This window comes from Echinops telfairi, unplaced genomic scaffold (genome assembly GCF_000313985.2).
Source record: "Echinops telfairi isolate 266 unplaced genomic scaffold, ASM31398v2 ScPeMD7_9;HRSCAF=40, whole genome shotgun sequence".
Taxonomy (NCBI): Eukaryota; Metazoa; Chordata; class Mammalia; order Afrosoricida; family Tenrecidae; genus Echinops; species Echinops telfairi.
In genome coordinates, this window is record NW_022103906.1 from 79,771,188 (window position 1) to 79,785,043 (window position 13,856).

General features: G+C 39.6%; 1 protein-coding gene across 5 annotated transcripts in view; it reads right to left on the minus strand.

Moving 5' to 3' along the window:
- Window positions 1-13,856, minus strand: part of NCOA1 (nuclear receptor coactivator 1) — a 177,098-nt gene that overhangs the window by 78,701 nt on the left and 84,541 nt on the right. For all 5 annotated transcript variants that reach the window (XM_045286625.1, XM_004696065.2, XM_045286624.1 and 2 more), the window contains 2 exons: window positions 11,487-11,653; window positions 4,646-4,743 (listed from right to left, as the gene is read on the minus strand). In XM_045286625.1, the coding sequence (XP_045142560.1) occupies window positions 4,646-4,743; window positions 11,487-11,653 (265 nt within the window). The remainder of the gene's footprint in view (window positions 1-4,645; window positions 4,744-11,486; window positions 11,654-13,856) is intronic.

Genomic DNA, 13,856 nt, shown 5'->3' on the forward strand with positions numbered 1-13,856 from the left:
TTGAAGGTAAACAAGTGGCCATCTAGCTCAGAAGCAACAAAGCCCACATGGAAGAAGCACACCAGCCTGTGTGATCATGAGGTGTTGATAGGATCAGGTATCAGGCATCTAAGACCCAGAATAAAACCATACCCAAGGTGAATGGGGGTGGGGGAGGCATGGAGTGGAGACCCAATGCCCATCTGTAAACAATTGGACATCCCCTCACAAAGGTGTCACATGGAGCAAGTTAGCCAGTCAGGGTACAGTATAGCAGCGATGAAACACACAACTTTCCTCTAGGTCTTTGATGCTTCCTTCCCCCCAGTCAGATTAGACCAGACCAGAGCATGCACACTGCTACAGATAAGAGCCCCCAACACAGGGAAACCAGGATAGACAAACCCATCAGGGCCAACAAGGAGAGTAGAGATACCAGGAGGATTAGGGGAGGGGGTGGAAAGGGGGAACCGATCACAAGGATCAACCTAGAACCACATCCCAGGGGGACGGAAAACAGAAAAGTAGATGAGGGGCAACAGAGGATGAGTTAAGATATGGAAAAAATAATCTATAACTTATCAAGGGTTCATGAGGGAGGGGGGAATAGGGGAGAGAGGGAGGAGAAATGGGGAACAGATATCAAGGGTTCAAATGGGAAGAGAATGCTTTGAAAATTATGATGGCGGCATAAGTGCAAATGTGCTTGACACACTGGATGAGTGTATTAATTGTAATAAGAGATGTAAGAGCCTCCAATAAAAGTATTTTAAAAAACCCTTACATCACATGGGGCATTGCTGGTTATCTTGCAGCAAACATTTGAAAGTGGTGTCTAGCAAAGATGGACAAGCTCATTTTCTTCGTTTCGCCTTTTTTTGTTGTTGTTTCATCGTTTTTTGTTTTTTTGTTTTTCGTTTTGTATTTTTAAGGGCAAATATTCCAAATTTATTGGCCTTTTCTCTGGTGACATGTGATAACACATTAACTTGAAGACATTTTCCACAAAATATGAACACTTCATTTTGTTCCTTCACCATTAGGATGGAATTTGAACAATGAATGAAAAGTAAACTGATTTTAAAAACAGAACAAAGCAAAACAAAAACCTCTTGTAGAAACAGCAAGTAAGAAATGGATGTTTGGAAATGTTTCCATAGTTAGGATTTTATTGCTGAAAATTGTGTATCACTTGTGAAAAATTATATACTCAGCTTCACAGCTTAGAAATAGAACTTTATAAAATTAAAATACAAGATTTTTAGAACTCTCCCTGAATTTCAGTGGAGTGTGAAGAAAGAACAATTTGTTAAAAATGCAACAGTTTCAAATTAGTTTAAAAGAATCACAGTTCGGGATCAAAGATGATTAAAATTTCAATAAAAATATTGCAGAATGGGTTGGTTGGGCTTTAAAATGAACATTATGACTGGGTCAACTCTTCCAGCGACACTTTCCTATTTGCATCTACCTCATTTTTTAGGTGTCGTTTCCAGCAAAGACAATTAATTTAACCCACGTATTAAAATAAACTGAGATTAGAACTACATCCTCAAATCACTGCATCACAAACTTTAAAAAATAATAAAGCACAATTATTAAAAATAGGGCTAGTAAGTTCTTTAGCAAGAGCAAAAAGGAAGGAAGTCCTTGCTTTTATCCCTATCTGCCTTTTGTAACTGTCTCATTCAGTCCCCAATGCAGAGGGAGGGATGTGAATCAATCTAAAACCTTAGCTCCCTGGGCTAAACTATTTAGGGTTTAGATAAACACAGGGAAGTACCCTCCTGTCTAATTAACTCAATTGTCTTTTTTTTTTTTTTTTCTCAATTGCCTTTTAAGTTAGATTAGCTATACAGGTGGATTCTCAGCACAGGTGAGGACTTAAAAAAATTTATGGAAAAGGGCATTAAAAGAAAACGGACCATTCCCACAAACTTTTTGAAGCCCCTCATATTTATTTGTCTTGCAGTTTAAATGAAAAGTGATGATTAAAGCAGAGCTATCCAGTTTTGTTTAAGTGAAATTGCTTAAAACGTTGTTAGCTACTAATTGAACCTATGTAAATACAATTTAACTTCCATGTTTTGTTTTTTATTGCAAATGAAATATTGTATAGACATCACAGATATTTTTAAATATGGAAAAAAAATAAGGTAGATAGTAGGAGAACTACAAAAATCCCACTCCCAAGTAATAATTGGGAGTATTTCAGGGAATATTATCTGAGACTTCTAATTTCTAAAACAAACCCAAAAATCATAGTAGTATAATCTGCTAATACTTGTCCTCATGTCCCTCATATATTTTGTGTGTGTGTGTGTGTGTGTGTGTGTGTGTGTGAGAGAGAGAGAGAGAGAGAGAGAGAGAGAGAGAGTTGTTGGCTGCTCATGAGAGCCTCGCAGCAGCGTTCTCACTGCTCAAGGCTTCTCACAGGCCCCGCCCGGGCTTTCAATGACAATGTAGCCGTCACCTGTCTATTAGAACTATACAACATTTTTTGAATACACCATACTTCCTAACAATTATATAGGCACTGAAGGAAAACAGAATTGTGCAGTGCCTGCACAATACAAAACAGTACACCAGCGAGATTCTTTATTAAAATCAGAATTGAGCTGTTGTGTGCCATCAGATCGATTCCAATTTATAGGGACCCTATAGGACAGAGTACAGCTACCCAAAGGGTGCCCACGGCTGCAATTCTTATGGGAGCAGATGGCCCCTCTCCGTTCCTTCCTCAGAACCATTAGGTGGGTTCAAAACTCTGACTTTAACAGTGTGCCATCTTATTCCTGTACAGCAGCTGGTAGGTTTGAACTGCCAGCCAGTCTATTCATAGCAACCATATAGGGCAGGGTAGAACTGCCCCTGCAGGTTTCTGAGACTACCTCTTTATGGGAGTAGAAAGCCTCATCTTTCTCCCATGGAGCTGCTGGGTGGTTTCAAACTGCTAACCTTGAGGTTAGCAACTCAACATGTAACCCATACAGAACCAGGACTCTTTAACATATAGTTTAAAAAACAAAACCAAACTCGCTGCCATCACGTCAATGCAGACTTAAAGTGACCCTGCAGGACATGGTAGAACTGCCCCTTTGAGTTTCTGAGATTGCAACTCTTTACAGGTGTAGAAAGACCTGCCTTTCTCCTGAGGAGCAGCTGGTGGTTTTGAACTGCCGGTATACATAAAATGTTTTTTGAGTTGGAAAGTTCGGCTACCAATCTCTACATGTCATGAAATTCCCTCCAATATTTTCATTCTTAACTCATGCTATACTACTCTGCTAAAAATTGTTAGTATTTCTCATATTATGGTCCACTCGCTTTTTACAAGCATAGATGGTCCCTCTAGAAAAGCACCCTCAGACCAATGCTGGCAACCAGAACTGTCTGTAATGATGGAACCCCTATCTACCAGTGCTGCCTAACATGACAGCTACCAGTCACACTTGAAGGCTGGCGGCTGTTGCTGGTGGCCATGTGTGCTCGGACTCAACGACCCCAGGGGTTCAGACTAGCGCTGCTCCAGAGGTCTTTCCAGGCTGTGGCCTTTGATGGAAGCAGTTCTCCAGGCCTGTTTCCTTCGGCCTCTCTGGGTAGGTCTGAATCACCAACCTTTCAGCTCATAGTCAAACACTTAAGCTATCTGTGCCATCCAAAGACTAGCGGCCAATTTGAGTGTAAAAAATATTTAATCATGGGTTAAAAGCAGAGGAGTGGAGTTCCGGGAAGAGATATGGTTACAATGTGCACATGGTAAAACGTTCCCATCTAGTACCAGCTGTATAGTGAGAAAGGGTAAAATGATGAAAATAGATATTTCTGGTATTGGGAAAAGAAGAACTGAATTTTGAGAATGTTCTCACATTAGGATTAGGGACAAAGAAACTAGGGTTAATACATAAGGTGAGTAAATAGGGTAAGAGGGGAAAAAGTACAAAAGCATTAAAAAATAAAAAGGCCTGTGAACATTGAGTGGTTAAGTGGAGTACAAAAGAAGGGTGGACCTTACGGAAGGTCAGGAAAGTAAATACCAGAGAATGTGTGTGTACACATACGTATTATGTTTACACATGCATGTATTCAAGGGGCGGTTAAGGTGGTCATGGGCCTACTTCAAACCAAATATCTGTGCTGAGGACAGAGAGGGCAAAAATGAGACAGAAAAGGGGAGGTGTTACACTGTGATTATCTGAGTTTACAAGTTCCTCACTTCACAAAGTGTGTTAGAGGCTTGTTAAAATCCTGAGTTCCCCTAGAATGCTGACACAAACCATTTAAAACTTTTTAGTGAGAAAATTTTTGATAATAAAGCGAGGCACCCCTTACTCAAAAGAGGAATTCTGTAGTCAACAGAGAGAGCACTAGCTGGGTCAGTCAGCCATTCTATAATCCTTTCTTGGCCCAATGAGTCCACCCCAGAAATAAACTCAAACCACACAGCAGGTCTCAGGTTTCCACCTGACTACTTTAGCCTGCGTTTATAAAAAACCCTCATGTTCAGTGTGTACACTTGGTTCTGAAATGGTAACAACTGTCAACCAGCTTTCATAATAATTATAAGAAATGCTTAAACTTTACTTTGTTCTCTAACAAAGAGAGAGAAAACAAATTAGCTAGAAATGAGATTTTGATCACTTTCTGGGTCAATGACAACACTTACCTCCAATAGAAGAGGCCCCAAAGATTCCTTTTCAATTACTCCTTGGCTACTGGATGAAATGTCTGATTTCTGTACATCGTCATCAGTGGTTGATTTCTCTGTAGCAAAGAAATTCCCATATTCATATATCCAAAACGGTAAGTTTAGAAAGGCATAGGTTCACCTAATTTAGATTTCAAATAGGTATTTAGTTTATACCTAGGAACTTTAACATTTAGTCTTCACTATCCTCATGCGATGGATTATGAAGTGAAGGGTCACCAAGGTAAATACTGCACCCCAAATTACACACCAGAAAGTGGCAGCATGAGCCACCTGAATCTTGGCTTAACCAAATCCAATGCTCCAACCAGGAGAACAGTGCTATACATACACACACACTGCCAGTGAGTCTACTCCGACTCATGGTGAGCCTACTAAGACAGACTAGAACTGTTCCTTACTCAGGAGTCCATACCAAGAGTTTAGTATATGGATACATTGTAAAAAGAATGAACAATTTTCTCTGTCTGTTTTCCTTTCTTGATTTGATCAGTATCGTAGAACAGAGACTATTCCTCAGGAGAGTTAGGCTGAAGTAGCGAACTTTCCATGCTTATGGTATGATGCTCTGATTGATGAAATCCTACCTGCCAGATGATTCAGTTCTTTTGTGATGACAGAAAGCTCTCCCCTCAAAAAAGAAAGCTCTCCTCTCATTTTAAAGCAGCATCAAGCTTACATAATAAAAGGTTCCAATTTTCCTGACTAGTTATTCTGTTGACATCAATTCTGACTAACAGCTACTTCTGTTGTTGTTAGGGGCCATCGAGTCAGTTCCGGCCCATGGTGACCCTACGCACAGCAGAAGGCAACACTGCCTGGTCCTGCGCCAGCCTCACAACTGTGAGTTCATTGCTGCAACCACAGTGCCAATCAATCTCCTTGAGGGCCTTCCCTTCTTCACTGCCTCTCTTTATCAAACATGATGTCTTCCTCCAGGGACTGGACTCCTGGTATGTAAGATGAAGATTCCCCATCCTTGCCTCCAAGGAACACTTTGACCATACTTTTCCCAAGATAGATCAGTTTGCTCTTTTAGCAGTCCATGGTAATTTCAATCTTCTTCTCCAGCACCACAATTCAAATGGATCCATTCTTCTTTGGTCTTCTTTATCCAATGTCCAACTTTCACATGCATATGAGACAATGAAAAATACCATGGCTTGGGTCAGGTGCACCTTAGTCTTTCTTTTTTCAAATCCACACACTTTTATTGTCTTTTTTTTAAAATCATTTTATTGGGGGCTCATACAACTCTTGTCACAATCCATATGTACATCCAATGTGTCAAGCACATTTGTACACTTGTTGCCATCCCCATTATTATTTTGTCATGTCTTACACTGTCTGACGTCTACCTTCACCCACTTTTCTGTTGTCCGCCCCCCAGATCCTTGTGATCAGTTCCCCCTTTCCACCTTCCGGTATTGCCACTCTCACCATTGGTCCTGAAGGGAGCATCTACCCTGGAGTCACTGTGTTTCCAGTTCTTATATGTACCAGTGTACATCCTCTGGTCTAGCCGGATTTGTAAGGTAGAACTGGGATCATGACAGTGGGGGGAGGAAGCACTTAAGAACTAGAGGAAATTAGTATGTTTCATCATTACTCTACTGCACCCTGACTGTCCATCCTTTTGCTTTTCAACCCTATAAAGAGATTTTGTGCAGAATTTACCTAATGCAACTCATCTTTTGATCTCTTGACTGATGTTTCTATGAGCATTGATTATGGATCCAAGTAAGGCAAAATCATTGATAACTTCAACCTCTATTTTTTCATGTTACCTACTGGTCCATAAGTGAGGATTTTGGTTTTCTTTACATTAAGTTGTAATCCATACTGAAGGTTCCAATCCTTGATTTTCATTAGCAAATCTTCCTCACTTTCAGCAAGCAAGGTTGTATCATGTGCATATCACAGATTGTTAATAAGCTTTGCTCCAATCTTAATGCCAAATTTTCCTCCATCTAAACCAGCTTCTCTGGTGATTGGCTCAGTATACAGACTGAATAACTATGGTGAGAGGATACAAGCCTGTCACACACCTTTCTTGATTTAAGAACATGCCGTATTCTCTTGTTCTGTTCTCACAACGGCCTCTTGATCCATGTACAAGTTCTGCATGATCCACACAGCTGACTGCCTTTGCACAGTCAATAAAACACAAGTGAAGATCTTTCAGGTATTTCCTACTTTCAGCTAGGAGTTACCTGACATGAGCAATGACAATTTACTAAATACAGACATTCATCTCTCTACTTTAAAATTGAAATAGTTTAAATAGTTCAAAACATATAGAAAAAGACAGCATACTTCACATGGCCACTACTGACTTCTCGGAGATGTTAATATTTCTCCATTACTTGCTTCAGATCTTTCTGTTTTAAACAAATATGATGTAAACGTTGCAAAAGCCCTGCCACCATTCTTCCTGAGTTCCCTTTCAAAAATAACCATTATTCTATGGTTGGCACATCTCATTTCTGAGCATGTTTTTATCTCTACATGTGTTGTCTTAAGAGTACTATTCTATTTAAAACCTTACTAGTTAAGGGGGCTTCAAAAAGTTCACGGAAAGGATAAGTATTGAAAGGATAATGTCGTTTTTTCCACAAAACTTTAAGGCCCCTGTATAAACCATTTAATTTCTCCATTTACTTTTATCTTTGAGATTTAGTGATACAGACTACATGTAGGACTAATTCATTTTAACTGATATATAGATTCAAACTATATAAAAAGTTCACCATTGATATGTCTTGTCCCTTACTAATAAGACACTTTAGACAGTGTTCTAAGAAACCACTTCCAGTATGTCAGCTGAACATATGTGATAGCTGGTTTAGTGTAAACAAGAGAAGTCACTGGACACAGGGTCCGTGTATCCTTGACATTACCAAATACTAACACATGGCGCCCAGAGAGGATGTACCACTAGTAATAGGAAAAGGTTTTGTTCTTCTGCTTCCTCGAGAACACTTGAAGCTTATGCTTGGCTGCAGCTCCTCATATCTTACTTTTGTAATAGGAAGGTATCTTTAATTTGTACCCATGCTTCACTGGGCTAAAGACAAACTCTAGATCTAGCCTTCTAGTGTCCAATGTTATTGATAAGTCTAACCCACTCTGAAAACTAGAGTGTGTGTGACCCGTTTCCTCTCCCTTTGTCTGTCTCCAGGCTGTGGAAATGCCACTGCATTGTGCACTGGGTTTCTCTTCCCTTTTTATGCACTGTGTCGGGCACTACTCGAGTGCTTTCAACCTTAAAACGTGGTAAACCATGAGGACATAGCTCTGTGCTGGTGAGAATTTTTTTTAAATTTCTATTTCTCTTATCACTTTCTCCCCGCTATTTGATCTGTTCTCTTTATCTGGAACTAATCATAGGCTACATACTTCCTGAACTACTACTATACGTTTCTTATCTTTTATTTCATTTCCCATTGCTTATCTCCTTTTACTGTCTATGTGATTTCTTCAAATTATCTTTCTTTGTCCAACACATATTCTCTGAGAGCCTACTATTCCAAAGCCAACTCGCTGCCACCTAGTCAATTCTGACTCAACGTGGCTCTGTAAGGCAGAGGAGAACTGCCAGTTTGGGTTTTCAAAACTGTCGATCTTTACAGGACCAGAAAGCATCACCTTTCTCCTGGTGAGCGGGAAATGCGCATCTTGCCGCGAGCAGCAAGGGCTTCCGGCCTACTATGCGACCAGGAACTTATTACAGGCACAAGGAATGCAAAGGGGAGCAGACAGACGTGGCTGCCCTCATGCAGCTGCAGTACGGATAGGCACACACACACACCAGCAAAGAAAATGCTTACTCGTCAGATGTAAAAGGTGTAGTGGGGGAAAAGAAATCAAGAAAAACATAGAGGGCTTTGAGTTTTTTGTTTTGTAACGTTTAAAAAAAGAATAGGGTGAGTGGGAAGAATTTTATGGAGGAGAGAGACCGAGGGAAGAGGTGAAGTTGATCTGCAGCTATCCTGTTTTCAATGTCCAATGTTCACTTCGACGGCACGGATGAAAGAGCTCCCCTTCCATTTCGGAGGGCCTACTTGCTTTCCTTTTTCCTTCTGCTCCCTATATTGTACTGCCCCTGCTTCCTTGCTTTTTATGCTTGCTTGTTTGCTTCTCTTTGATCATACAAGCTTTCTGAGACTCTGTGGCCTTGGGTTCATATGAAAGAGCGAGGTACTAAAAAGCTAATTTGGCAGCTGTGTGAAGGGTGAGGCAAGACCAAGAGCTACTTTTTCATGGGAAGATCTCCAGTGTCAGCACCCCATATGTATCTTCCCCAGAGGACACCCCCCCACCCCACTCCATTTTCAGAGTAGAGCCAGGCTGCAGAGGTGTTTTAAAATGGGACAAGGAAGGGGCACAGCCTCTCCCTAGCTCCCCCACAGCACCCCGGCAATACTGGTCATCCGACTACCCATTTTCCAGCTCTGAAAATCTTGTCTGCTGTCATCTCCTCACACATGCTCTTCATCCTTTGGGGATTTACACCTTTAAATATTGTATTTTAATGGAATGTTGGGCAATGTCAGATAATAAAAACTTCCACTCTTCTGCTTAACATAATTTCCTAATATTAAAAATTGATGTGATGATGATGCATCTTAAAAAAAAAAGTTCTCTGGGAGGGTGGAGCAGAAAGGGGGAACCTATTACAGGGATCTACATATAACCTCCTCCCTCGGGGAGGGACAACAGGAAAGTGGGTGAAGGGAGACATCGGATTGTGTATGATATGACAAAATAATAATTTATAAATTATCAAGGGCTCACGAGGGAGGTGGGAGAGGGAAAGAGGGGCAAAAATGAGGAGCTGATGCCAGGAGCTTACATGGAGAGAAAATGTTTTGAGAATCATGAGGGTAACGAATTTAACAATGTGCTTTATACAATTGATGTATGGATTGTAATGAGTTGTATGAGCCCCCAATAAAATGATTTTTAAAAAATTCACTGGTGCAGTGTTAACTTGTTAATATTTTATCTATGTTAATAGTTTATCTAAAAGGAGCCTTGGTAGAATAGTGGCTATGCTAACTGCAGGATTTGCGTGTCTAGATTTCCAAATGTGATAGGCCTACATTTTCCACTCTTCTTCTGGCCTTTTCTGATTTGGTACCTAGGTTTACTAGCTCCAAAAAATTAGTTCAGGTGCAGTTCTTCTTTTTCTTGTTCTTGGATAGAGTTTGTGTAAGATGACCTGATTCCAGAAATATGTTAGAACTCACTTGTACAAATTATCCAGGTCTGGTAATTACTTTACGGTGGGCAGTGTTTAATTCTGTTCTATAATAATGGTAGCTCACTTAGTGAGCACTGACTTCATACCAGCCAGAAACTGTGTTGAGCTCTTTCTTTTAAATGGATCTCTTTTTAACCAGAACTATATATATGTACAGGAGAAAGAGCTAATAGTTGGACAAGGCTTGTTTCTAAGTAACAGTTATTTTCCCAGCTCCTTACTCTTCCAGCTCTGCTCACCCTAAGAAAACCCTTCATAGCATTTAGTGTTTTCAGTTGTATTTATCTCTATATTGTTATTATATACTTTGCAACTTCATCTGACTACTTCATTCATAGGTATCAGAACTTTTTTCCCACTGTATAAGATAGAAATGCATCTTTTACTCTACCTACCCTTCGATTCATATATATACTTCACATCATTCCCACCCACCCCCATCGCCCCACCGCCCCTTCTCTCAGTATAGTTATAGAATACTTTGGGGCAAGTTTGTGGTCTTGGCATGACTATGATCATATCAATACAATTTACAGCACATTCTGATTGCTTTTTTGGCAGTGGCAGGGGTGGGTTGGGGGTGGAATTTCATGTTTATTCTCATGAGTAATACTTTTATCTTTTCTCTATTTCTTTTGAGTTTCTCTCATTTCTTCGACTATATTTTTAATTCCTAAGAACTCTGCCTAGTTTTTAATTGTTCGTTTTGATAACGTCCTTTTTTTCTGGAGGGATGCAGTTATCCTCTTTGTTCTAAGGAATTTAATGATGGTTTTTGGTGTTGTTACTGTGCAAGTTTCTAGCTCCTTCAACAGTCTCTGCTTCCTCTATGTTCTTATATCTGATGATTCCTGTCTTTCATTGACCCAGTCTTGATCTTTTTAAATACTAACTTCTCACTGAGCTCTCCTTTTGAAACTTATCCCTGGAAGATATATTTTGGAATCTCTCTCTAGTTTATGTACACTACCCTTTAGATCTCCCTTTGATATCTTCTCAGATTTTATAGCTCCGATAGTCTGGTCATTCTTTCAGATCTCTCATTTGCTAAGTCATTCACTAGTTTTTTACTTTTAATGACTTTTATTGTTGTTTTATAAGAACAATTTTTCCCTTTTCCAGTTCCACCTGCTTTTTCCATAGTCATTGTTATTTTATAACTTTACTCATTTTAAACATATTTAATCTTTTCAAATTACTGCTTTTAATAAGTGGGTCTAGTCCTTCCGTTTGTTTGTATTCTTACTCATCATAGATGATGTATTCATATGCTATAGAAATTTTTAGTGCACCGTCACCCTCAGCAGGGCCTTTCCTATGGGAATCACATGGAGGCAAGTTGTAGGAATGTTCTTCCAAAGTACTTTACCTTTGTTTCTGGTAGGCAAACCTCAAGTGTCTTGGTGGACCATGTAATTACTAAATCATGGTGTTCAACACAGTTTCTTAATAATAATAAAAAAAGAGAACCACAGACTGTAAATGTCTTTGTGTAACAAATAGTAGCCACAGGATTTCTATATTATTTTTTACCTTGTTCCATTCTCTTCATTAGCTGTATCTGATCAACCGTCTTTTTCAAAATCTTGCATTTGTCTGGTTTTACACTCAGGCTGTCAATGTCACTGATGTTGGCAGAAAGTAACTCAGCCAGCTCTTCCAAATACTTATTTTCTTGTTCCCTGCGCCTTTTTTCAGTGCTGTTACATGAAGAAAGTTCCGTTAGTGGTCATTTCGATCATCGTACTTCCATCTTTGATCAACTGTTCATTGTTTAAACATTTGTTTTTAATCTGGTTTATACAACCACACTTGGAAAGAAATTTAAGTCCATGTCTAAAAAACAGATACCAGATAGCACAGAAGACAACTTCTGACATACATGTGAATGACTGCTGTAACAGATCTACTTTCCCGAAGATATACTTGCTTGAACATTTCAAATTGCCCAGGAGTACAAGATATTAACAGGAGAAAAGAAAATCAAACTAGTAGTCATCAAGCTGATTCCAACTCATGGCAAGCCCATGTGTTAAAAAGTAGAACTGTGTGCTACAGGGCTTTCAGGCTGGTTTTTTAGGAGGTGCCTGTAGGTGAGTTTGAACTGCCAACCTTCAGTTAGTAACTGAGAGCTTAGATATTCATTTATATCACCAAAGTACTCCAGATATTAAAAGAACCAGGCAGTAAGTCTACTACTTGTATTTGGACTTTTTTTTACAATCTAAATAATCATTCTTTGAAATAGAAGGTAGGTATTATGAAATAACTTTGAAAATAAACAGGACTATACTTAAGAGTTCAGCTAAGTTATAATTACAAATCTGATCAACTCTTTACTCTTATAATGACTAGGACATTAGTTATTCCTCATCAAAAAGAAAAAAGTATCCATTCAAAAAGTAAGAACAAAATATAAATCAATAATCAGAGATAAAAGTAAAGAAAATGTATTCTGTACACAATTGACAAAAAGCCCACTATTTATGTAAAAATTCTTATACAATTCTCATAAAACAAAATCTGGAGGAATTATTGCCAATTTACTTAGAAAAATTCTATCTTTCAATGCTTCCAAGTACAGGCAGAAACTGTCTTCTCTTTATTCCAGTGATACATCTCATAGGAGGATTTTTTGGGGAGAAACTTAAAAAACTAATTCTAGAATCTATGTGTGGGAGGAAAGGGCCAAGAAGTGGGAAAACAATTTTGAAAAATATCAAGAAAGAGGCGCTTGAGGCGCTTGCCCCACCTCACAGCAGAGCTCATGGATGGCACTCGGTCCGTGATAGAGCTAACAGACTGGCAGAGGTGACGGTACAGAAGCAGGAAAAGGACAGTTTGATGACTACTACTTTCTACATGACAAAATGAAATAAAATTAGACCCCTACCTTATACCACACCAAAAAGTAAACTCCAGGTTAATTAAAATCCTAAATGTATACTACATGAAAATATAAAATCTACATTTAACACCTTAGAGTAGAGAAAGACATTTTCAGACGATATCCTTAAAGATTTAAAAATGAAAACTTCACGTCTGTGCGTCAAGACACCCTTCAAAGGACAGGGCTGAGAAGATGCTCCTGTCAGGTGACAGAGTCTGCTCTGACTTGCAGCAACCCCTCTGTAAGAGGGAACGGTCACAGGTCAGTCTTGTACCAACTTCACAGTTGTCGTTATGCTTAATCCCAGCTCATTGTTGCAGCCACTGTGTCACTCCATCACTTCTTCCTTTTCACTGTCCCTTCTTTTTACCAAGCACGCTGTCCTTTTCCAGGGACCAGCTCCTCCTGGCAACGTGTCCAAAGTATGTGGGACAAAGTCTCATCATCCTTGCTCTGAAGGAGCATTCTGGCTGTATATCTTGCAAGACAACTGTGTTTGTCCTTCCAGCAGCAGCCCATGGAACTCTGAATATTCTTCAGCACCGCCACAATGCAAATGCACCATTTTTCTCTGATCTTCTTTATGTGCACTAGTTGTCCAGTTTCCACATGCATATTCGGTGATTGTGAATGCCATGGCTTGGGTCGGGTGTCCCTTAGTCCTCAATGTGACGCCATTCCTCTTTAACACGTTAAAGAGCCTGGGGCAGGTGGGACCAATGTAATACTTGATTTGAGTTCTTGACTGCTGCTCCCATGAGTGGTTCAAGTACAATTAAACCCTTGACCACTTCCATCTTTCTCTGTCTATCACTTATTGGTCCAGTTGTGAGGATCTGGATTTTCTTTACATTGAGTTGTAAGCCACACTAATAGCTGTCACTTTCGATCTTCACCATTAAGTGCTTCAAGTCTTCTTGGCTTTCCGCATGCAATGTTATGTCATCTTCATATGAGGTTGTTAATGAGTCTTCTTCCAATCCTGTTGCCTCATTCTTCTTCATAGTCCAGCT